Source organism: Neopsephotus bourkii, unplaced genomic scaffold, assembly GCF_033783945.1.
Source record: "Neopsephotus bourkii isolate Nb327-2 ecotype Australia unplaced genomic scaffold, CSIRO-AGI_Nbou_v1 NB_658, whole genome shotgun sequence".
Classification (NCBI taxonomy): Eukaryota; Metazoa; Chordata; class Aves; order Psittaciformes; family Psittacidae; genus Neopsephotus; species Neopsephotus bourkii.
In genome coordinates, this window is record NW_026901157.1 from 24,163 (window position 1) to 46,345 (window position 22,183).

Genomic DNA, 22,183 nt, shown 5'->3' on the forward strand with positions numbered 1-22,183 from the left:
GATGCTGTTGCACCCACCCCATAGAGGGGTCACCACCATCACCAATGGCACGGAGCCGGTGACAATCACACCCAGTGCCACAGCCCTGGTACCCCATGGACACCGATGCTGTTGCACCCACCCCATAGAGGGGTCACCACCATCATCAATGGCACGGAGCCGGTGACAGCTGCCGGGGCCGGGCCCCCCCCTCCCCGTGGACATTTGAGACCCGGTCTATGTCTATAAATGCCCCTGAGCAGCTGGCGGCGGGGGGGGGGGGGCGCTGGGGCCCCGCATGGGAGCAGGAGCCAGCACCCGGCCGGGATCCCCCCCCCCAACCGCGGCTCCGCGGGGTCCCTCGGCCGTGGGTGTCCCCGGAGCCCCCGGGCGTTATCGGGGCCGGCAGCGCTGGGCAGGGCCCGGCTCCCGCAGTAATCGTGGCCCCGCAGGCAGGGACTTGGCTCCGGGGCCCGGCTGGGAGGTGGGGGAGTGCGATAGAGCCTGGGCATGGAGGGGAGCAGGGGTAGGGGACGGCACGTGTGAGCGAGCGTGTGCGGGAGCGTGGTGGAGTGTGCATGCGGGAGCAAGAAAGGGGGGGAGCGTGACAGAGCGTGTAAGAGCGTGTAAGAGCATGCACATGTGTGCAAGGACATGCGGGAGCGTGACAGAGCGTGACAGAGCGTGACAGAGCGTGACAGAGCGTGACAGAGCGTGACAGCATGCACATGTGTGCAAGGACATGCAGGAGCATGGCACAGCGTGTAAGAGCATGCACATGTGAGCAAGGACATGCAGGAGCATGGCAGAGTGTGTAAGAGCATGCACATGTGAGCAAGGACGGGTGGGAGCATGACAGAGCATGACAGAGCGTGCACGTGTGAGCAAGGACATGCAGGAGTGTGACAGAGCATGTAAGAGCATGCATGTGTGAGCAAGGACATGCAAGAGAGTGGCAGAGCGTGCACATGTGAACAAGGACATGCAGGAGCATGGCAGAGCATGTAAGAGCATGCACATGTGTGCAAGGACATGCAGGAGCGTGACAGAGCATGTAGGAGCATGCACATGCGAGCAAGGCCATGGAGAAGCGTGCCAGAGCATGTAAGAGCATGCACATGTGAGCAAGGCCATGGAGAAGCGTGCCAGAGCATGTAGGAGCATGCACATGTGAGCAAGGACATGGAGAAGTGTGCCAGAGCCTGCACATGTGAGCAAGGACATGGAGAAGCGTGCCAGGGCATGTAAGAGCATGCACATGTGAGCAAGGACATGGAGAAGCATGCCAGAGCATGCACATGTGAGCAAGGCCATGGAGAAGCGTGCCAGTGCGTGCACACGTGAGCCAGGACACGCTGGAGCGTGTAAGAGCACACACGTGCACGCAAGGACACGGGAGTGCACGCAAGGACACGCAATAAGGCACAGGGGAGCGCTCAAGACCGTGCAAGTGCTCAGGTCCCGCAGCAGAACCCCAGATGTGGGAACATCCCCCCCCCCCCCCAATAACCCCAATCCCAATCCCAAAGGATCCCAGCCTCGGGATGCGATGCCCCGAGCGGGCCGAGTTGTGTCAGGTCCTGGCTGCATCATCCCACAGCATCATCAGCACAGCAGCGAGCATCCGAGGAGGAGGAGGAGGAGGAAGAGGAAGAGATGGGACCCAAGGGAGCTTCCAGCGTGCATCAGGCGCGGGCGCTCACGCAGCCTTTAAATCTCCCTCTGCTTCCCCAGTGCCTTCCCAAGGGCCCCGCTGGCAGAGCCCCCCCCATTCCCACCCATTGGAATCCCGGGATGCCGTCGCCAGCACCGAGCATCCTGCGGCCGGAGCCAGGGCAGCGCCGTGAATCAGCACTTCCCGGTGAGGGGCTGGCACCGTGCCGCTGCCGGTGTCCCCCCCCATAGGGCCTGGGTGGTGGGGTGACCCCCCCCCTGCACCCCGATGGCGGCCGGGGCACCCCTGGTTCACCCTTCACCGTCACAGTGTGCTGCCAAAACACTGCCTGCTGCTGCTTGAGGGCGCATGGGGACCCCAAAACACCCCGGAATCACCCCAAAACAGCCGCTCCATCACCTTCACAGTGGGACTGGGGAGTCCCGGTGGCACCCAGTGTCACCCCGGCTGCTTCACTTCACCTCCATCACCCTCCATCTCCAGCCCCGTTGGGAATTGGCAGGAATTGAGGGGTATCCCCACATCCCTCCTGCATCCCAAGCGCATGGGAAGGGCCTGGAGCAGATGGTCCCGCTCGGCACGGCACGGGCTCCTTTGGCACGGCATGGCACGGCATGGCACGGCATGGCACAGCTCCTGCAGGCAGCGCCGGGCCTCGCCCTCCCTCCCACCCATGGGTGAGGGTTTGGGTTTCCCTAGGGCTGGAATGGGCTCGGATGCCGGCCGTGCCAGGACTGTCCCATGTCCCCTAACACGGGGACACGCACACGTGCTGACGCTCCACACACATTGCTGCCTATAAATAGGCCTCCCCTTGGCTCCCTTCTTAGGAGCTGCCCCCCCCTCACCCCAAAAGCACTACATGGGGCCCCGAAACCACCCCATAGCGACAAAACGCACCTCGGGGGGAGGCTGGGGGCCAGCACCCACTGCTGTTGGTGGAGGGGGGGGGTCCTTTCCTTATATCCCATTGGGATAAGCCAACAGGGAAACAGCTCCGCAATTCCCTGCCTCCAGGAGTGGGTTTACAAAGGCAAAAGCTGCCTTGAAACAGGAATCTGGCTTATTAAGGGGGGGGGAATCCCTTCATCCCAACACCCATCCCTGAGCATCCTCCTACCGCCGGGACAAGGGGGGGGGGACGGGACACAAGGACACAGGAGATGGGGAACTCCTCCCAGTAACTCCAGTCTGCCCCAGTCGCTATGAGCAGGCTGGGGGGGGACGCATCCCACCGGAGCCCGCTGTCCCACCGCCGCGCTCCCGGTGCTACCGGAGCCCCCAGGACCTTGTTGTTGTTGTTGTTGTTGCTGTGGGTCCCCCCCCATAGGGACAGCGTCCCCGGGCTGCCCCACAAAGTCACCGCCGCTCGCCCGCCCCGTCCTTCCCGTCCCCGTCGGGACCCCCGCTGACACCGAGAGGGGGATAACGGAGAGCGCTGAACTTTACCCGGTACCCGCAGCCCCCGCGGGGCTGCACCGCGTCCTGGTACCCACCCCCCCCTTCCATCTCCATCCCCATCCCCGCATCCCGGCTCTCACCTGCGCGGGGCTGCGGGCGGACGAGCGGCGGCGGCGGCAGCGGGCCCGGGGCCGGAGGGGGAGCCGGGACCGGAGCGGGGCGGGGGGAGCGGAGCCGCCCTGTGCCGCGATATAAATAACATTATCTGTGCGCGCAGGGACATTCCTGCCCGGGGCCACGGCGCTGCCCGGCCCCGATAGCCCCGCTCCCCCCCGCGAGGGCCGGGCCGAGCCGAGCCGAGCCGAGGCGGGCGGGGACGAGCCGCCCGCCCCGCAATGCAGCACAGCGGCCCCCCCCGGCCGCCGCTGCCGCCGCCGCCGCCACCGGCTCCTACCGGGCACGGAGCGGCGCAGAGCCCCCCCCCTCCAACCGGTAACTCGGGACCCCCCGCTCCGGGTACCCCGTTAGGTAGAGGAGGGGGGGAACAGGGACCCAACCAGCGCTGGGTACCATGGGGGGCACGCGGGTGCTGCACCCCCCGAGGGAGGCACGGGTGTCCCCGTGCTCTGGGGGTCTCCCCGTTAGCCCCAGGCACCCCACACTGGCCCTGGGTCTCCCCCACTAGCCCTGTGCGTCCCATAGCTAGTCCCAGCGCTTCCTCAGCTAGCCCAGCGCCTCCCCATAGCTAGTCCCAGGTACCCTCCAGCTAGCCCTGCTCGTCCCCTTGCTAGTCCCAGCGCTTCCTCAGCTAGCCCTGCGCGTCCCTATAGCTAGTCCCAGGTACCCTCCAGCTAGCCCTGCTCGTCTCCTTGCTAGTCCCAGCGCTTCCTCAGCTAGCCCTGCGCGTCCCATAGCTAGTCCCAGGTACCCTCCAGCTCGCCCTGCTCGTCCCCTTGCTAGTCCCAGCGCTCCCTCAGCTAGCCCTGCTCGTCCCCTTGCTAGCCCCAGGTACCCTCCAGCTAGCCCTGCTCGTCCCCTTGCTAGTCCCAGCGCTTCCTCAGCTAGCCCTGCTCGTCCCCTTACTAGTCCCAGGTACTCTCCAGCTAGCCCTGCTCGTCCCCTTGCTAGTTCCAGCGCTTCCTCAGCTAGCCCTAGGGTTCCCCAACTAGCCCTAGGGCACTCCTGGCTAGCCATGGGGGTCACTCCGTCCCAGGCACCCCTCGGCTAGCCCTGGCTGTCCCCCACTAGTCCTCAGTCCCATTATCCCCGTTATCCCTGCTTGTCCCTCAGCTGGTCCCAAGCGCACCCCAGAGAGCCCCAGGCTCTCCTGGCCACCTCTGGGAGGCTCTCAGCTGGTCCCAGCGCTCCCCCAGGTGGCCCTAGGGGTACCCTCGCTAGTCCTGAGTGGTGGCCCCCAGCTTGACCCGAGTAGCTCTGCCTGGCCCCGGGCACTGCTGGCTACCCATGGGGGTCACCCAGGTAGTCCCAGGCACCCCCCACTAGCCCTGGGTGTCTCCCACCAGCCCTGAGGCTCCCTTAGCTGGTCCCAGGGGTACTAGCCCTACGTGTAGCTCAGGTAGCCCTGGGTGCCCCCCAGACAGCCCTGGGTGCTCTTGGTCCTGGGGGCACCCTGGCTAACCCCAGGCACCCCCCTCCGGTCCTGAGAGTCCCCCACTGGCCCTGGGGCTCCCTCAGGTAGCCCTGGGCACTCCCCAAAGCGCTCAGGTGATCCCCATCCTGCCCTGACCCCCCCCAACCCGCCCAGCTTGCCCCCAGCCGGCCCCACTGAGAGCCCCCGACCAACGGCGCTAGGACCCCGCAGCCCAGCGCTGGCTGCCCAAGCACCAACCCTGGGTCGGGGAGGGGGCTACCGATTGGCCACGCCCCCACCCATAAACCACTCCCCTATTCGTAAACCACGCCCAGTCACACGCAAGCCACGCCCATATATAGACACTGATAAGCCCCCATATTGTAGGTGGGGTTAATAGCGTTGGTCACGCCCCCAACCTTGAGCTAAGCTCCGCCCCCACGGCGGAAGTCTCGCGAGAGCTGCGGCGGGATGTGCGGCGGCTGTGTGGGCACCGAGTACCCGGAGCGGGTAGGCCGAGGCCGGGCCGGGGTGGGCCGGGATGGCCCCGGTACTGGTGTCGGTACCGATACCGACCGTGTGCCGGTGCCGTAGGGCACCACGTGCCTGGAGGGCGGCTCCTTCCTGCTCAACTTCGTGGGGTGCGCGCAGTGCGGCCGCCGGGACCTGGTGCTGCTGAGCAACCGCGCGGCCGGGCTGCACGGCGGGGAGGAGATCGTCACCTACGACCGTGAGCGGGAACCGGGGCGGCGGGGATGGGGGGGGGGCCTTGGGGCGATGGGGGACCCCAGGGGATCGGGGGCCCTCAGGGGATGGGGGGGGCCTTTGGAGTTGAGGGTGAGGGGCCTTTGGGGCTGTGGGGTGGGCCTGAGGGGTCTGAGGGTGAGGGGGTCTTTGGGGCTATGGGGGCCTTTGGGGTTTGAGGGTGAGGGGGCCTTTGGGGCTATGGGGGGGCCTTTGGGGTCTGAGGGGGGGGAGCCTTTGGGGCTATGGGGGGCCCTTGGGGCTTGAGGGGGCCTTTGGGGCTATGGGGGGGCCTTTGGGGCTATGGGGTGGGCCTGAGGGGTCTGAGGGTGAGGAGGCCTTTGGGGCTATGGGGTGGGCCTGAGGGGTCTGAGGGTGGGGGGGCCTTTGGGTTGGGAGGGTGGGGGGGCTTTGGGTTTGAGGGTGAGGGGACCTCTGGGGCTATGGGGGGGGCCTTTGGGGTCTGAGGGTGAGGGGTTGCCTTTGGGGCTATGGGGCGGCCTTTGGGGCTGTGGGGTGAGCCTGAGGGGTCTGAGGATGGGGGGGCATGAGGGGTCTGAGGGTGAGGGGGCCTTTGGGGTCTGAGGGTGGGGGGGCCTTTGGGCCTATGGGGGGCCTTTGGGGTGGGGTGGGGGTGGCTGTGGGGATGGGGGGGGGGGTTGGGAGGGTGGGGGGGCCTTTAAGGCTGAGCAGGGCCTTTAGGGCTGGGGGGCCTTTGGGGATAGGGATAGGGGGGACCCTTTGGGGTCATTGGGTGGTGGGGGCTTTAGGGCTGAGCGGGGCCTTTGGGGTCTGAGGTGGGGGGGGCCTTTGGGGCTGATTCGGACCTGTGGGGCTCAGGGGTGCCTTTGGGGTCTAGGGTTCGGGGGGGCATTTAGGGTTATGGGGGGCCTTTAGGGCTGAGCGGAACCTGTGGGGGTAGGGGGAGACCCTTTGGGGTCTGAGGGTGGGATGGTCAAAATGGTTGGAGAGGCCTTTGAGGCTATTGGGGAGCCTTTGGGGATGGGGGTGGCTGTGGGGATGGGAGGGGACCCTTTAGGGTCTGAGGGTGGGGGGGCCTTTGAGGATGGGGGGACCCTTTGGCGTCTGAGGTTGAGGGGGCCTTTAGGGTTATTGAGGGGGCTTTTAAGGCTGAGCAGGGCTTTTAGGGCCGAGGGGGGGCTTTGGGTACGGGGGACTCTTTGGGATTTGAGGGGGGCATTTATGGCTATGGGGGTCCTTTAGGGCTGAGCGGGGCCTTTGGGTATGGGGGGGGACCCTTTGGGGTCTGAGGTTGGGGGATTCTTTAAGGCTGAGCAGGGCCTTTGGGCTCGGGGGTTGGGGGGGGGGGTTGGGGGGCCTTTGGGGATGGGGGACCCTTTGGGGTCTGGGGTTGGGTTAGGATGGGGGAGGCCTTTAGGGCTACTGGGGGCCTTTGGGGTTTTGGGGTTTATACCTCGGGGGGGGGGGCCCTTTGGGGTCTCGTGCTCTGGGGTTTGGGGCTTGAGGGGACCTTTGGGGCTGGATGTGGGGGCTTTAGGGTCTGGGGATGTGGAAAACCTTTGGGATTTGGGGCTTGGAAAGGAATGGAGGGAGTTTGAGGCCTATGGAGATGAGGGAGGTTTTGTTTGGGGTCTGATGCTGGGGGGGGTACCCTTGGGGTGGGGGTGATGCTTTTGCGGGGTCATGGGCTGGGGAAGTGATGCTTAAGGGAGGGATCTCAGGGTTTGGGGTTGAGGGGCGTCAGGGAGCTGATGGCTGGGAAGGGGTTTAGGGGCTGGGGGTGGATTAATGCTACAGGGGATGGGGGGCGCATCCCTTTGTCCCTAAGGGGCTGAGGGCATCGGGGTGGGAACGCTCAGGGGTGGGAGCAGCCGCATCCCCTTAACCCCAGTGTCCTCTCCCCTCCGCAGACCTGTGCCGGAGCTGCCACCACCTCATTGCACGCCACGAGTACACCTTCAGTGTGGTGGATGAGTACCAGGTACCCCCAGAGCCCCACTGTGTGCCCCACTGCTGGGGGGCCAGGCCCCCCCTGTGCTTGCTGGCACTGGGCCCTGCTCCCCGCTCACCTCGTGCATCCCAGGCAGTGCAGTGGGAATGATGGTGCAGCCAAGCATGGCTCTTCCCACCTCCGCCCTGGCACCTTTCCTATGCAGGAGCTCGAGGGTGGAAAATGGGCTGGGGGGAGTGGGAAACTGGATCCCACTGGATCCGATTGCAGTCGGGGATCGGGTGATGGAGCCGGCTTGGGTTTCCCTGCAGGAGAGCAGCGGAGCTGCGGTGCCAGCCCCCCCACTGTGTCCCATCAGAATACACCCTCCTGTGCTCATCCCTCTGTGTCCCATCAGGAATACACCCTCCTGTGCTCATCCCTCTGTGTCCCATCAGAATACACCCTCCTGTGCTCATCCCTCTCTATCCCATCAGGAATACACCCTCCTGTGCTCATCCCTCTCTATCCCATCAGGAATACACCCTCCTGTGCTCATCCCTCTCTATCCCATCAGGAATACACCCTCCTGTGCTCATCCCTCTGTGTCCCATCAGGAATACACCCTCCTGTGCTCATCCCTCTCTTATCCCACCAGGAATACACCCTCCTGTGCTCATCCCTCTGTGTCCCATCAGAATACACCCTCCTGTGCTCATCCCTCTGTGTCCCATCAGAATACACCCTCCTGTGCTCATCCCTCTGTGTCCCATCAGAATACACCCTCCTGTGCTCATCCCTCTGTGTCCCATCAGGAATACACCCTCCTGTGCTCTCCCCTCTGTCCCATCAGGAATACACCCTCCTGTGCTCATCTCCATCCCATCAGGAATACACCCTCCTGTGCTCATCCCTCTGTGTCCCATCAGGAATACACCCTCCTGTGCTCATCCCTCTGAGGAATCCCCTTCCTCCCTGTGCTCATCCCTCTCTATCCCATCAGGAATACACCCTCCTGTGCTCATCCCTCTCTATCCCACCAGGAATACACCCTCCTGTGCTCATCCCTCTGTGTCCCATCAGGAATACACCCTCCTGTGCTCATCCCTCTGTGTCCCATCAGGAATACACCCTCCTGTGCTCATCCCTCTGTGTCCCATCAGGAACACACCCTCCTGTGCTCATCCCTCTCTATCCCATCAGAATACACCCTCCTGTGCTCATCCCTCTGTGTCCCATCAGGAATACACCCTCCTGTGCTCATCCCTCTCTATCCCATCAGGAATACACCCTCCTGTGCTCATCCCTCTGTGTCCCATCAGGAATACACCCTCCTGTGCTCATCCCTCTCTATCCCATCAGGAATACACCCTCCTGTGCTCATCCCTCTGTGTCCCATCAGGAATACACCCTCCTGTGCTCATCCCTCTCTATCCCATGAGGAATACACCCTCCTGTGCTCATCCCTCTCTATCCCATCAGGAATACACCCTCCTGTGCTCATCCCTCTGTGTCCCATCAGAATACACCCTCCTGTGCTCATCCCTCTGTGTCCCATCAGGAATACACCCTCCTGTGCTCATCCCTCTCTATCCCATCAGGAATACACCCTCCTGTGCTCATCCCTCTGTGTCCCATCAGGAATACACCCTCCTGTGCTCATCCCTCTCTATCCCATCAGGAATACACGATGCTGTGCCTGCTCTGTGGCCGGGCTGAGGACTCCATCAGCATCCTCCCTGATGACCCCAGGCAGATGACTCCTCTCTTCTGAAGCCAGTTTGGATCCCAGTATGAGTCCCTGGGTGTCCCAGCATCTCCCTTCCCACTCCCCATCCGCACCAGGAGATCCCTGGCATTGGGATCCCTGTGGGTAATGTTTTCCTTTACCTGGTTTCTCCAGTCTTCCAGCCTGGATGTGGTGCATTCCGGATGCTTCCATGCTCCCATACCCGCATCCCAGCTCCAGGAATAAGCAGGAGCACCACAATCTGAACCCCCCCCCATGTGCTGAAGACATGAAGGGGGCCCCAGCATGTTGTCACCCCACAAAGGGGTCCCAAAGGGTGCTCACCCCACCTCAGGAGCCCACATGTGTGGGGCAATAAATGTGACGTGTTACAGCCTTCATCCCCATGGGCTCCCCAGAGCTGGTTGGGGGGCAAGGAAGGGATTGGGGGGCTTTTCCTTCCTGTGAGGCTATGGAATTCCTTCCCTTTGAGTGGATCCAGCCCTTCCCAGCACCTCAGCACCCGTCCTGCTCTCTGAAACCCTGGTGAGAAGCTACATGGGATCCTTTGGGATCACTGCACCCCCAGGGCCTGTTTCCCTGGGTTGTGTCACCCAGTGACACCCAATGCTGCCCTTGGGTACCCAGTGACACCCAAAATCAGTTCTTGGGGTGCGATGCTGCCCTTGGCACCCAATGACACCCGAAATCACTCCCTGGGGTGTGATGCTGCCCTTGGCACCCAATGACACCCAAAATCACTCCTTGGGATGCGATGCTGCCTTTGGCACCCAATGACACCCAAAATCACTCCTTGGGGTGTGATGCTGCCCTTGGCACCCAAAATCACTCCCTGGGGTGCGATGCTGCCCTTGGTACCCAATGACACCCAAAATCACTCCCTGGGGTGTGATGCTTCCCTTGGCACCCAATGACACCCAAAATCACTCCCTGGGGTGCGATGCTGCCCTTGGTACCCAATGACACCCAGAATCACTCCCTGGGGTGTGATGCTCCCCTTGGCACCCAATGACACCCAAAATCACTCCTTGGGATGCGATGCTGCCCTTGGCACCCAATGACACCCAAAATCACTCCCTGGGGTGTGATGCTGCCCTTGGCACCCAATGACACCCAAAATCACTCCTTGGGATGCGATGCTGCCCTTGGCACCCAATGACACCCAAAATCACTCCCTGGGGTGCGATGCTGCCCTTGGCACCCAATGACACCCAAAATCATTCCTTGGGATGTGATGCTGCCCTTGGCACCCAAAATCACTCCTTGGGATGCGATTCTGCCCTTGGTACCCAATGACACCCGAAATCACTCCCTGGGATGCGATGCTGCCCTTGGCACCCAGTGATACCCAAAATCACTCCTTGGGGTGCGATGCTGCCCTTGGTACCCAATGACACCCAAAATCACTCCCTGGGATGTGATGCTTCCCTTGGCACCCAATGGCACCCGCAGGGATCCGGTCACCGCTCCCTCCACCACCAATCCATCATCCCGCTGCTTTCCCCCCTGCTCCCCCCACAAACCACGCACACTTCGGGCTTCACCCCCTCCTCCTTTATTCCCCCCCACCCTCAGCACCCCAATGCCTCCCTCTCTCTGCCCCCATCCAGCCCCCTCCCCGCGCCCGTTTCGGAGGGGACCATCACACTGCAGAGAGCCGGGAGCATCCCTCGGGATGCAGCGGGTGCGCTGCGGGCTCTATTTGGCCAGCTTGAGGAGGCGCTGGATGTCGGGCTCCAGCTGCGCCGTGGCCGTGCGGGGCCCGTAGCGCCGGAAGGGTTCCCCTTCGGGTCCCACCAGGAACTTCTCGAAGTTCCAGGAGATGTCGGAGCGGCGCACGGGGCTCCAGGCCAGGAAGCGCGGCTCTGCCATGAGGATCCCGGCCTCGTCGGCCGGAGCGGGGAGATGCAGCTTCAGGTAGGCGAAGACCGGGTGCGTGTCGGCGCCGTTCACCTGGCACTTCTGGAACAGGGTGAAGTTGGGCTCGAAGCCGCCCCCCGGCCGCACGTGCTTCAGGATGCTGAGGATCTCCTCGTTGGTGCTGTTCTCCTGCAAGGAAGGGTTCCATGAGGAGAGCGCTTCCCAATGGAGCTGCTGAGGGACCGGCACTGGGATGCGCTGATGGTGCTTGGAGGGAAGCATCCCTGCCCATTGGGATGAGCAACCCGTTCCACAGCTCCCAGTTGTTACTTGGCAGCCGAACTGGTTGCAGGGGAAGCCCAGCACCACGAGGAAAGCATCCCTGCCCATTGGGATGAGCAACCCGTTCCACAGCTCCCAGTTGTTACCTGGCAGCCGAACTGGTTGCAGGGGAAGCCCAGCACCATGAGGAAAGCATCCCATCCCTGCCCATTGGGATGAGCTTTACCCTCCCAACCCATTCCACAGCTCCCAGTTGTTACCTGGCAGCCGAACTGGTTGCAGGGGAAGCCCAGCACCACGGGGAAAGCATCCCTGCATCCCTGCCCGTTGGGATGAGCTTTATGCTCCCAACCCATTCCACAGCTCCCAGCTCTCACCTGGCAGCCGAACTGGTTGCAGGGGAAGCCCAGCACCACGAGGAAAGCATCCCAGCATCCCTGCCCATTGGGATGAGCTTTACGCTCCCAACCCATTCCACAGCTCCCAGTTGTTACCTGGCAGCCGAACTGGTTGCAGGGGAAGCCCAGCACCACGGGGAAAGCATCCCTGCATCCCTGCCCGTTGGGATGAGCTTTATGCTCCCAACCCATTCCACAGCTCCCAGCTCTCACCTGGCAGCCGAACTGGTTGCAGGGGAAGCCCAGCACCATGAGGAAAGCATCCCAGCATCCCTGCCCATTGGGATGAGCTTTATGCTCCCAACCCATTCCACAGCTCCCAGTTGTTACCTGGCAGCCGAACTGGTTGCAGGGGAAGCCCAGCACCACGGGGAAAGCATCCCTGCATCCCTGCCCGTTGGGATGAGCTTTATGCTCCCAACCCATTCCACAGCTCCCAGCTCTCACCTGGCAGCCGAACTGGTTGCAGGGGAAGCCCAGCACCATGAGGAAAGCATCCCAGCATCCCTGCCCATTGGGATGAGCTTTATGCTCCCAACCCATTCCACAGCTCCCAGTTGTTACCTGGCAGCCGAACTGGTTGCAGGGGAAGCCCAGCACCACAAGGAAAGCATCCCAGCATCCCTGCCCGTTGGGATGAGCTTTATGCTCCCAACCCATCCCACAGCTCCCAGTTGTTACCTGGCAGCCAAACTGGTTGCAAGGGAAGCCCAGCACCACGAGGAAAGCATCCCTGCATCCCTGCCCATTGGGATGAGCTTTACCCCCCCAACCCATTCCACAGCTCCCAGCTCTTACCTGGGAGCCGAACTGGTTGCAGGGGAAGCCCAGCACCACGAGGAAAGCATCCCAGCATCCCTGCCCATTGGGATGAGCTTTACCCCCCCAACCCATTCCACAGCTCCCAGTTGTTACCTGGCAGCCGAACTGGTTGCAAGGGAAGCCCAGCACCACGAGGAAAGCATCCCAGCATCCCTGCCCATTGGGATGAGCTTTACCCCCCCAACCCATTCCACAGCTCCCAGTTGTTACCTGGCAGCCAAACTGGTTGCAGGGGAAGCCCAGCACCACGAGGAAAGCATCCCAGCATCCCTGCCCATTGGGATGAGCTTTATGCTCCCAACCCATTCCACAGCTCCCAGTTGTTACCTGGCAGCCGAACTGGTTGCAGGGGAAGCCCAGCACCACGAGGCGCCGCGGGTAGCGGGCCTGCAGCTGGTTGAGCTGGGTGTAATCCCGCACCGTGGAGCCTCAGAGCGATGCCACGTTCTCGATGAGGACCACGCGGCCCCGGAACACGTTGAAATCCACCCTCTCCCCCTGCAGGGAGGTGGCGCTCAGGTCGTAGAAGGACTTGGCGATGGGGATGCTCATGGCTGCGGGTGCTGCTGCCTCGCTTCGCCCTGCGCCCACCCGCAGACTTAAGGGCTTCGCGGTGCCCCACGTGATGGGATGGGAGCCGGAGCTGCGCCGTTGGTAACCGGATCCGTCCGCCCTGGTGCCAGGGAGGGAGCCGTGGCACAGGGCCAGGGCCATGGATGCGCCAACCCGGCTCAATAATTGATGGCGCGGATGCGGTTCCCAGTGCCCGATCGGCTGCGGGATGCGGGGAGCTGGGGGTGTATGGGGTGGGGATGTGTGGGGTGGCTCAGACCCACATGAGATGGGGATGGGGGGCATGGTGGGGATCACACCCCGAAGGCTGCCTTGGCATCGCCTGCGGGCTGATGGTGTTTGCCATCCCGGTGCCTGCTGCTGCCCACCAGGGCCAATGCACACTGGTGCCAGGGCCGGTGTTCACCCTGGCTTCCATCTGCTTTGGGCCAGCAGCATCCCAGTGCCCATCACCAGCCCAGTGCCCACCAGGATCCCAGTGCCCATCACCAGGATCCCACTGTCCATCCATGCCAGTGCCCACCACCGTCTAATGCCAATCATCATCCTGCTGTCCACCCATCCCAGTGCCCATCACCAACCCAGTGATCACCAGGATCCCAGTGCTTATCCCTGCCAATGCCCACCAGGATCTCAGTGCCCATCACCAGCCCAGTGCCCACCAGGATCCCAGTGCTTACCCCTGCCAATGCCCACCAGGATCTCAGTGCCCATCACCAGCCCAGTGCCCATCACCAGTCCAGTGCCCATCAGTGCCGATGCCCACCCATCCCAGTGCCCATCACCAGCCCAGTGCCCACCAGGATCCCAGTGCCCATCCAGGCCAATGCCCACCAGGATCTCAGTGCCCATCACCAGCCCAGTGCCCACCAGGATCCCAGTGCCCAGCCATGCCAATGCCCACCACCGTCTAATGCCAATCATCATCCTGCTGTCCACCCATCCCAGTGCCCATCACCAGCCCAGTGATCACCAGGATCCCAGGGCCCATCACCACCCCAGTGCTCATTGGGTCCTCAGTGCCCATCACCACCCCAGTGCCCATCCATGCCAATGCCCACCAGGATCCATAATTCTGCTGCCCACCCATCCCAGTGCCCATCACTGAGCTGACATCGACATCCCTGTCCATGCCAGGGCCAGCTCCTGCATCCCTGTGGGGATGCTCCCACAGCTGGGACTGTGCTGACACTGGTGGTAGACACAGCACCCCATGGACCCAGCACCCCATGGACACAGCACACATACACCCAGCACCCATACACCCAGCACCCATACACCCAGCACCCCATGGACACAGCACCCATACACCCAGCACCCATACACCCAGCACCCCATGGACACAGCACCCATACACCCAGCACCCATACACCCAGCACCCATACACCCAGCATCCATACACCCAGCACCCCACATCCCCATCCCCTGGCCTGGAAAGGGGACACCCTCCCCGGCACAGCCTCAATTATTGATACCCGCTCGTGTTGCCGTGCCCCGGCGCTGCCCCGTGCCCGGTGCCAGGGCCTCCAATGGGGCACAGCCACCCATGGACCCCCCCATCCCTGGTACCCATGGAGCACCCCCATCCTGGTACCCATGGACCCCCCCATCCTGGTACCCATGGACCCCCCCATCCCTGGTACCCATGGACCCCCCCATCCTGGTACCCATGGACCCCCCATCCCGGTACCCATACCCCCCCCCATCCTTGGTACCCATGGACCCCCATCCCTGGTACCCATGGACCCCCACCATCCCTGGTACCCATGGACCCCCCATCCCTGGTACCCATGGACCCCCCATCCCTGGTACCCATGGACCCCCATCCCTGGTACCCATGGACCCCCCCATCCCTGGTACCCATGGACCCCCCCATCCCTGGTACCCATGGACCCCCCCATCCCTGGTACCCATGGACCCCCCCATCCCTGGTACCCATGGACCCCCCCATCCCTGGTACCCATGGACCCCCCCATCCCTGGTACCCATGGACCCCCCCATCCTGGTACCCATGGACCCCCCATCCCTGGTACCCACAGCACCTCCAGCATCACCTTTATTGTACGTGTAAAACAAGGGGGGGGGGGGCCCAGCACCCATCACCCCCCCCCCACCATGGGCGCTGCACCCCTCACCCCTGTCCCTATCACCCCCCTCCATGGGGCTGCCCCATCCCGCACCCACGCTCTGCACAGCCCAGGGATGGGGGGGATCCAAACTGGGGTCCATTGGGAGGGGGGGGGTTCCGTGCTTCAACACCAGCAGGATTTGGGGGGGTCCTCGCTGCACAGGGGCTGCTGCTCGGCCTCCTCCAAGCGGGCCAAGGTGGGGGTGCGGGGGGGACCCCGCAGCCCCTCCAGCTCCTTGCGATGCGCCTGCAGCACCAGCTCCGTGAGCCGTGTGAAGGACTGCGAATGGGGGTGAGAATGGGGGAGCCCCCTGAACCCCTTCATTGAACCCCCCTGAACCCCCTTTATTGACCCCCCTGAACCCCTTTATTGACCCCCTGAACCCCCTTTATTGAACACCCCATAACCCCTTTATTGACCCCCCTGAACCCCCTTTATTGACCCCCTGAACCCCTTTATTGACCCCCCTGAACCCCCTTTATTGACCCCCCGTACCCCTTTATTGACCCCCTGAACCCCCTTTATTGCCCCCCTGAACCCCCTTTATTGACCCCCCTGACCCCCCTTTATTGAGCCCCCCGAACCCCCTTTATTGACCCCCGAACCCCCTTTATTGACCCTCTGAATCCCCTTTATTGGCCCCCCTGAACCCCCTTTATTGACCCCCTGAACCCTCTTTATTAACCCCCCGAACCCCCTTTATTGACCCACCCAAACCCCTTTATTGCCCCCCCGAACCCCCTCTTATGCCCCCTAGACCCCCCCTTCTTGCCCCCCCAAAAACCCCCCCCTCTTATTGCCCCTCCCTTCACCCCCTCTTATTGCCCCCCCCGAACCCCCTCTTATTGACCCCCCTGAACCCCTTTTATTACCCCCCCTGCACCCCCTCTAATTGCCCCCATGCCCCCCAGTACCTCCTTGATGTTGAGGTTGCTGCAGGCACTGGTCTCATAGAAATCCATCCCATACTCCCTGGCCAGCTGCAGGCGAGGGGTTTTGGGGGGCAGCAGCACCCCCAATGTGTCCCCCCCACCCAGGCACATGGAGGGGCTGTGCTGGCCATGGGGGGGGCTGCAATAGGGGCACCCCCTGGGGCTGGGCAATGGGAGCAAGGGGGACTCGGGGGAGGGGGGTCTGGGTGCTTTGGGGGTGCAGGGGGGGTGGTTGGGGTTATGGGGGGGCACTGACGGGGGGTCCCTGGGTATGATGGGGGGGCTGGTAATGCTGGAGAGGGGGGAATGGACACAAAGAGGGGTGCAGGAGGGATATTGGGGTCCCTATGGAGTACGGGGGGGGGGTCTGTCCATGTTGGGGTGCAGGGGGGGGATTTGGGGTCACACTGGGGGGAGGTGTCCCTGGTCATGCTGGGGGGGGTATGGACACATACAGGGCTGCTGGGGTCCCTATGGAGTACAGGGGGGTCTCATGGGGGCTCTGTCCATGTTGGGGTTCAGGGGGGGGATTTGGGGTCACACTGCGGGGAGGTGTCCCTGGTCATGCTGGGGGGGGTATGGACACACACAGGGCTGCTGGGGTCCCTATGGAGTACAGGGGGGTCTCATGGGGGCTCTGTCCATGTTGGGGTGCAGAGCGGGGATTTGGGGTTACAATGGGGGGGGACACAGGGAGGTGTCAGAGCAGCACTAGGGGTGCACAGGAATGGGGGGGGTCCCTGGTCATGATGGGGGGGTCCCTGGACATAAATAGGGGTGCAGGAGGGATATTGGGGTCCCTATGGAGTACAGGGGGGGCTCAGCCCATACTGGGGTGCAGAGGGGGGATTTGGGGTCACACTGGGGGGGGGTACGGACACACACAGGCCTGGGCCTATGGAGTACAGGGAGGGGCTCAGCCCATACTGGGGTGCAGAGGGGGGATTTGGGGTCACACTGGGGGGGCAATGGGGGGTCCCTGGTCATTCTGGGGGGGGTATAGGGGTGCAGGAGGGATATTGGAGTCCCTATGGAGTACAAGGGGGGGGCTCAGCCCATATTGGGGTGCAGAGGGGGGATTTGGGGTCACACTGGGGTGGGGGTACGGACACACACAGGGCTGCTGGGGTCCCTATGGAGTACACGGGGGGCTCAGCCCATATTGGGGTGCAGGGAGGGATTTGGGGTCACACTGGGGGGGTACGGACACACACAGGGCTACTGGGATCCCTATGGAGTACAGGCGGGGCTCAGCCCATATTGGGGTGCAGAGGGGGGATTTGGGGTCACACTGGGGGGGTACGGACACACACAGGGCTGCTGGGGTCCCTATGGAGTACAGGCGGGGCTCAGCCCATATTGGGGTGCAGAGGGGGGATTTGGGGTCACACTGGGGGCGGTACGGACACACACAGGGCTGCTGTTGCCCCTATGGAGTACAAGGGGGGGCTCAGCCCATATTGGGGTGCAGGGAGGGATTTGGGGTCACACTGGGGGCGGTACGGACACACACAGGGCTGCAGGAGGGCTGCTGGGGTCCCTGTGGATGCAGGGGGACTCCGTCCATGCCGGGGCGCGGGGGGGGGGTCCCGCAGCCCCCGCTCACCTGCAGCCCTTGCTCTTTGGCCACTTGCCTCTTGTGCTCCTCGTCCGCCTTGTTCCCAATGAGGATCTTCTGGACACCATCGGGGGCGTACTGATGGGGGGGGGGCAACGTGAGGGACCCCCCCCATTACATCGAGGGGACCCCCCCTTCTTCCCTCCAGTTCTTTGCATCCCCCCCCTCCCCAGACCTCATCCACGTCGCTGGCCCACTTCACAATGTGCTGATAGGAGCGCTCGCTGCTGATGTCGTACACCAGGAAGATGCCCTATGGAATAACGGGGGGGATGTAGGATGAATGTGGCAGGATGAACCCCCTTTATTGACCCCCCCGGACCCCCTTTATTGACACCCCCGAACCCCCTTTACTGACCCCCCTGAGCCCCCTTTATTGACCCCCCCGAACCCCCTTTATTGACCCCCCCGAACCCCCTTTACTGACCCCCCTGAGCCCCCTTTACTGACCCCCCTGAGCCCCCTTTATTGACCCCCCAAACCCCCTTTATTGACACCCCCGAACCCCCTTTATTGACCCCCAAACCCCCTTTACTCACCCCCCTGAGCCCCCTTTGACCCCCCCCGAACCCCCTTTATTGACCACCCTGAACCCCCTTTATTGACACCCCCGAACCCCCTTTATTGACCCCTCTGAACCCCCTTTATTGACACCCCCAAACCCCCTTTATTGACCCCCTGACCTCCTTTTATTGCTCCCCCCGAACCCCCTTTATTGACCCCCCTGAAGCCCCTTTTTATTGCCCCCCCGAACCCCCTTTACTGACCCCCTGAGCCCCCTTTATTGACCCCCCTGAACCCCCTTTATTGACCCCCCTGAACCCCCTTTCATTGCTCCCCCCGAACCCCCTTTCTGACCCCCCTGAACCCCCTTTCAGTCCCCACCCCGAACCCCCTTTCATTGCCCCCCCGAACCCCCTTTCATTGCCCCCCCGTGCCTCAGTTTCCCCTCTCCGTGCTCCAGTCCGTGCTCCCCCATTGCCCGTACCTGTGCCCTCCGGTAGTACTGCTTGGTGATGGTCTGGTACCGCTCCTGCCCTGCCGTGTCCCTGCACCGGGGCCGAGGGCTCAGCCCCCATGGCCCGGCCACAGCCCCCGGGCCCGCTTTGAGGGGGTAGGACCGGGGCCCCCCCCTTCCCGCACTCACCAGATCTGTATCCGCACCTTGATGCCGTCCACCTCGATGGTCTTCATCTTGAAGTCAACGCCTGCGATATGGGGGGGTTATGGGGGTGCATCGGGGTCCCCCCACACACACACCGGGGTCCCCCTGCCCTGCTCCTCCCACCCCGTCCCGGTCCCTCTCCAGGCCCCGTTGTGAAGCCAAACCGCTCCCCGGTGCCCCCCTCTCCGCCTTCCCCGGTGCTGCTGCTCCCCAGCGCTCCCGGTGCCCACGGTTCCCCCCCTGCATCCCCCGCTGCGATCCCGGGACATCCCCGGTGCCCGCGGCTTCCCCGTTCCCCGCTGCTCCCGGTGCCCACGGCCCCCCGGTGCTCGCGGTTTCCCGTTCCCCGGTGCCTTGGCTCCCCGTTGCTCCCGGTTCCCCAGGCCCGCAGCTCCCCCGCTGCTCCCGGTTCCCCATTCCCTTGGCTCCCCACTGCTCCCGGTTCCCCATTCCCTTGGCTCCCCGTTGCTCCCGGTTCCCCATTCCCTTGGCTCCCCGTTGCTCCCGGTTCCCCATTCCCTTGGCTCCCCGTTGCTCCCGGTTCCCCATTCCCTTGGCTCCCCGTTGCTCCCGGTTCCCCATTCCCTTGGCTCCCCACTGCTCCCGGTTCCCCATTCCCTTGGCTCCCCGTTGCTCCCGGTTCCCCATTCCCTTGGCTCCCCACTGCTCCCGGTTCCCCATTCCCTTGGCTCCCCGTTGCTCCCGGTTCCCCAGGCCCGCAGCTCCCCCGGTGCTCCCGGTTCCCCACTCCCTTTGCTCCCCGTTGCTCCCGGTTCCCCAGGCCCGCAGCTCCCCCGCTGCTCCCGGTTCCCCATTCCGTTGTCTCCCCACTGCTCCCGGTTCCCCGATGCTCCTGGCTCCCCGCTATCCCCGGTCCCCCGTTCCCCGGTGCCTTGTCTCCCCCGTTGCCCGGTGCTCCCGGTTCCCCATCCCCTTGTCTCCCCGTTGCTCCCGGTTCCCCGATGATCCTGGCTCCCCGCTCCCCCGTTCCCTAGCACCGCATCTCTCCCATCGCTCCCCGGTGCCGCTGCTTCCCGGGTCCACCCCGGTGCCTTGTCCCCCCTTGTTCCCCATCTCCCCGCTGCTCCTGGCTCCCCGCTTCCCCCGTTCCACGGCTCCCGGTGCGGCCGGTACCGATGGTGGAGATGTGCGCGGGGTGGAACTGGTTGTCGGTGAAGCGGCAGAGCAGGCAGGTCTTGCCCACGCCCGAGTCGCCCAGCAGCAGCAGCCGGAACAACACGTCGTACTGCTTGGCCATGGCCGCCCGGGCCGCACCGGGGCCGCCGCCGCCACCGCCGCCGGTAACCGGGGCCGGGAGCGCTGCGCCGCCGCCACCGCCACCGCCACCGCGCCGGGCTGGCACCGGGGCGGGGCGAGGGCTGGAGGCGGGTGTAAGAGGGGATGTGGGGGGGAGACACCGGGGATGGAGCGGGGATGGACCGGGGGATGCAGGGATGGAGAGGGGATGAAGAGGGGGATGCAGGGATGGAGAGGGGATGGACCGGGGGATGCAGGGGTGGAGAGGGGATGAAGAGGGGGATGCAGGGATGGAGAGGGGATGGACCGGGGGATGCAGGGGTGGAGAGGGGATGAAGAGGGGGATGCAGGGATGGAGCGGAGATGGACCGGGGGATGCAGGGGTGGAGAGGGGATGGAGCGGGGATGCAGGGATGGAACAGAGATGGATCAGGGGATGCAGGGATGGAGAGGTGAGGGATGGAGCGGGGATGGACCGGGGGATGCAGGGATGGAGCGGGGATGGATCAGGGGATGCAGGGATGGAGAGGGGATGGACCGGGGGATGCAGGGATGGAGCGGAGATGGACCGGAGGATGCAGGGATGGAGCGGAGATGGACCGGAGGATGCAGGGATGGAGCGGGGATGGATCAGGGGATGCAGGGATGGAGCAGGGATGGACCGGAGGATGCAGGGATGGACCGGAGGATGCAGGGATGGAGAGGGGATGGACCGGGGGATGCAGGGATGGAACGGAGATGGACCGGGGGATGCAGGGATGGAGAGGGGATGGACCGGGGGATGCAGGGATGGAACGGAGATGGACCGGGGGATGCAGGAGTGGAGCAGGGATGGACCGAGAGATGCAGGGATGGAGCGGGGGATGCAGGGATGGAGCCGGGGATGCAGGGGATGGAGCTGGGATACAGGGGATGGACCGGAGATGGACCGAGGGATGCAGGAACGGAGCGGGAATGGACCGAGGGATGCAGGGATGGAAGGGGGATGGAGTGGGGTATGAAGGGGATGAAGTGGGGACGGAGGGATGAAGGGATGGAGTGGGGGATGCAGGGGATGGAGCGGGGATGGACCGAGGGATGCAGAGGATGAAGCGGAGGATGCAGGGGATGAAGCAGGAATAGACCGCGGGAAAACCGGGAGATGCAGGGGAGGGAGCACCAGGGATGCACCGGGGGATGCGCTGGGGAACGGGGAGTGACACTGGGGAGGGACCAGCGGATGTAGAAGCGAAAGCACCGGAGATGGTGCGGGGAATGATGGGGGAGACAGCGGGAATGGACTGGGGGAACACTGGGAACGGAGTGGGGAATGATGGGGGGAAAGCACCGGGGACGGACCGGGGAATGCTTTGGAGAACGGGGGGAGCGATTCCGGGGGTGGACCGGGGGAACACCGGGGGAAGGACCAGCGGGGGAACCGGGGGATGCAGCGGAGGGAGCAGCAGGGATGCACCGGGGGATGCTCCAGGGAACGGGGAGGGGAAACCGGGAATGGAGCAGGGAGGATGCAGGGGAGGGGACACCGGGGATGCACCGTGGGTACCACCCACGGGAGGATGCTGTGGGGAACGAGGTGGGAAAACCGGGGGATCCAGGGGACACCGGGGATGCACCGGGAGATGCTTCGGGAAATGGAGGGGAGAGACAGTGGGGATGGACCGGGGGATACACAAGGGATGGTCTGGGGTACCGGGAGGGGAACACCGGGGATGCACCGCGAGAGCATCGGGAATACCGGGGGATGCAAGGGGAAGAACACGGGGAGGGGATGAAGGATGCACCGGGAGGGACATCGGGAATGGTCTGGGAGGGGGGTACCGGGGATGGACCGGGATGCAGGGGACGGAGCACCAGGGATGCTCCGGGCACACGGGGGATGCGCGGGGGAGCAGGAGGGGACGCACCGGGAGATGCCCGGGGGCAGCAGGAAGGGCACCGGGGATGCTGTGGGGCACCGGGGGGGGGGAACTCGGGGGGTGCAAGGGGGAATGTGGGGAGGGGCAACTCGGGAACCCCCCAGGACCCCCCTGTGCTGGGTTCCGCAAAGGGAAGGGCTGGGGGTGCAGCGGGAACAGGGGGTGACCCACGGGGCTGC

General features: G+C 64.0%; 3 protein-coding genes across 4 annotated transcripts; 1 reads left to right on the forward strand and 2 right to left on the reverse strand.

Annotated features, from left to right (window-relative positions):
* The first annotated feature begins 5,084 nt into the window (after positions 1 to 5,084).
* Positions 5,085 to 9,432, forward strand: CHURC1 (churchill domain containing 1). Its single transcript, XM_061352297.1, has 4 exons — positions 5,085 to 5,156; positions 5,241 to 5,376; positions 7,283 to 7,353; positions 8,984 to 9,432. Exons 1-4 carry the CDS (start codon positions 5,118 to 5,120, stop codon positions 9,074 to 9,076), a joined length of 339 nt encoding a protein of 112 aa, XP_061208281.1. The 5' UTR covers positions 5,085 to 5,117; the 3' UTR covers positions 9,077 to 9,432.
* Positions 9,433 to 10,630: 1,198 nt separating this feature from the next.
* GPX2 (glutathione peroxidase 2) lies at positions 10,631 to 13,027 on the reverse strand. 2 transcript variants are annotated; one of them, XM_061352289.1, is made up of 2 exons: positions 12,835 to 13,027; positions 10,631 to 11,101 (listed from the first exon to the last, which is right to left on the reverse strand). In XM_061352289.1, exons 1-2 carry the CDS (start codon positions 12,964 to 12,966, stop codon positions 10,751 to 10,753), a joined length of 483 nt encoding a protein of 160 aa, XP_061208273.1. In that variant the 5' UTR covers positions 12,967 to 13,027; the 3' UTR covers positions 10,631 to 10,750. The 2 variants fall into 2 exon arrangements, with proteins under 2 accessions (XP_061208273.1, XP_061208272.1); XM_061352288.1 differs by having other exon boundaries at positions 12,742 to 13,027.
* Positions 13,028 to 15,230: 2,203 nt separating this feature from the next.
* Positions 15,231 to 20,169, reverse strand: RAB15 (RAB15, member RAS oncogene family). The gene is made up of 7 exons (XM_061352296.1): positions 19,966 to 20,169; positions 18,814 to 18,874; positions 18,655 to 18,715; positions 17,842 to 17,919; positions 17,655 to 17,744; positions 16,031 to 16,096; positions 15,231 to 15,395 (listed from the first exon to the last, which is right to left on the reverse strand). The coding sequence occupies exons 1-7, from the start codon at positions 20,087 to 20,089 to the stop codon at positions 15,240 to 15,242; spliced, it is 636 nt and encodes a 211-aa protein (XP_061208280.1). The 5' UTR covers positions 20,090 to 20,169; the 3' UTR covers positions 15,231 to 15,239.
* Between the last annotated feature and the right edge of the window lie 2,014 nt (positions 20,170 to 22,183).

Excerpts from the sequence above, each read along its gene's own strand:
- CHURC1 (XM_061352297.1), top strand. The coding sequence starts at position 5,118 with ATGTGCGGCGGCTGTGTGGGCACCGAGTACCCGGAGCGG. Across the intron at positions 5,157-5,240 it reads GCACCGAGTACCCGGAGCGG|GGCACCACGTGCCTGGAGGG; the intron begins GTAGGCCGAGGC and ends CCGGTGCCGTAG. Across the intron at positions 5,377-7,282 it reads GGAGATCGTCACCTACGACC|ACCTGTGCCGGAGCTGCCAC; the intron begins GTGAGCGGGAAC and ends TCCCCTCCGCAG.
- RAB15 (XM_061352296.1), bottom strand. The coding sequence starts at position 20,089 with ATGGCCAAGCAGTACGACGTGTTGTTCCGGCTGCTGCTGCTGGGCGAC. Across the intron at positions 18,716-18,813 it reads AAGGTGCGGATACAGATCTG|GGACACGGCAGGGCAGGAGC; the intron begins GTGAGTGCGGGA and ends GCCCCGGTGCAG. Across the intron at positions 15,396-16,030 it reads GCAACCTCAACATCAAGGAG|TCCTTCACACGGCTCACGGA; the intron begins GTACTGGGGGGC and ends CCCCATTCGCAG.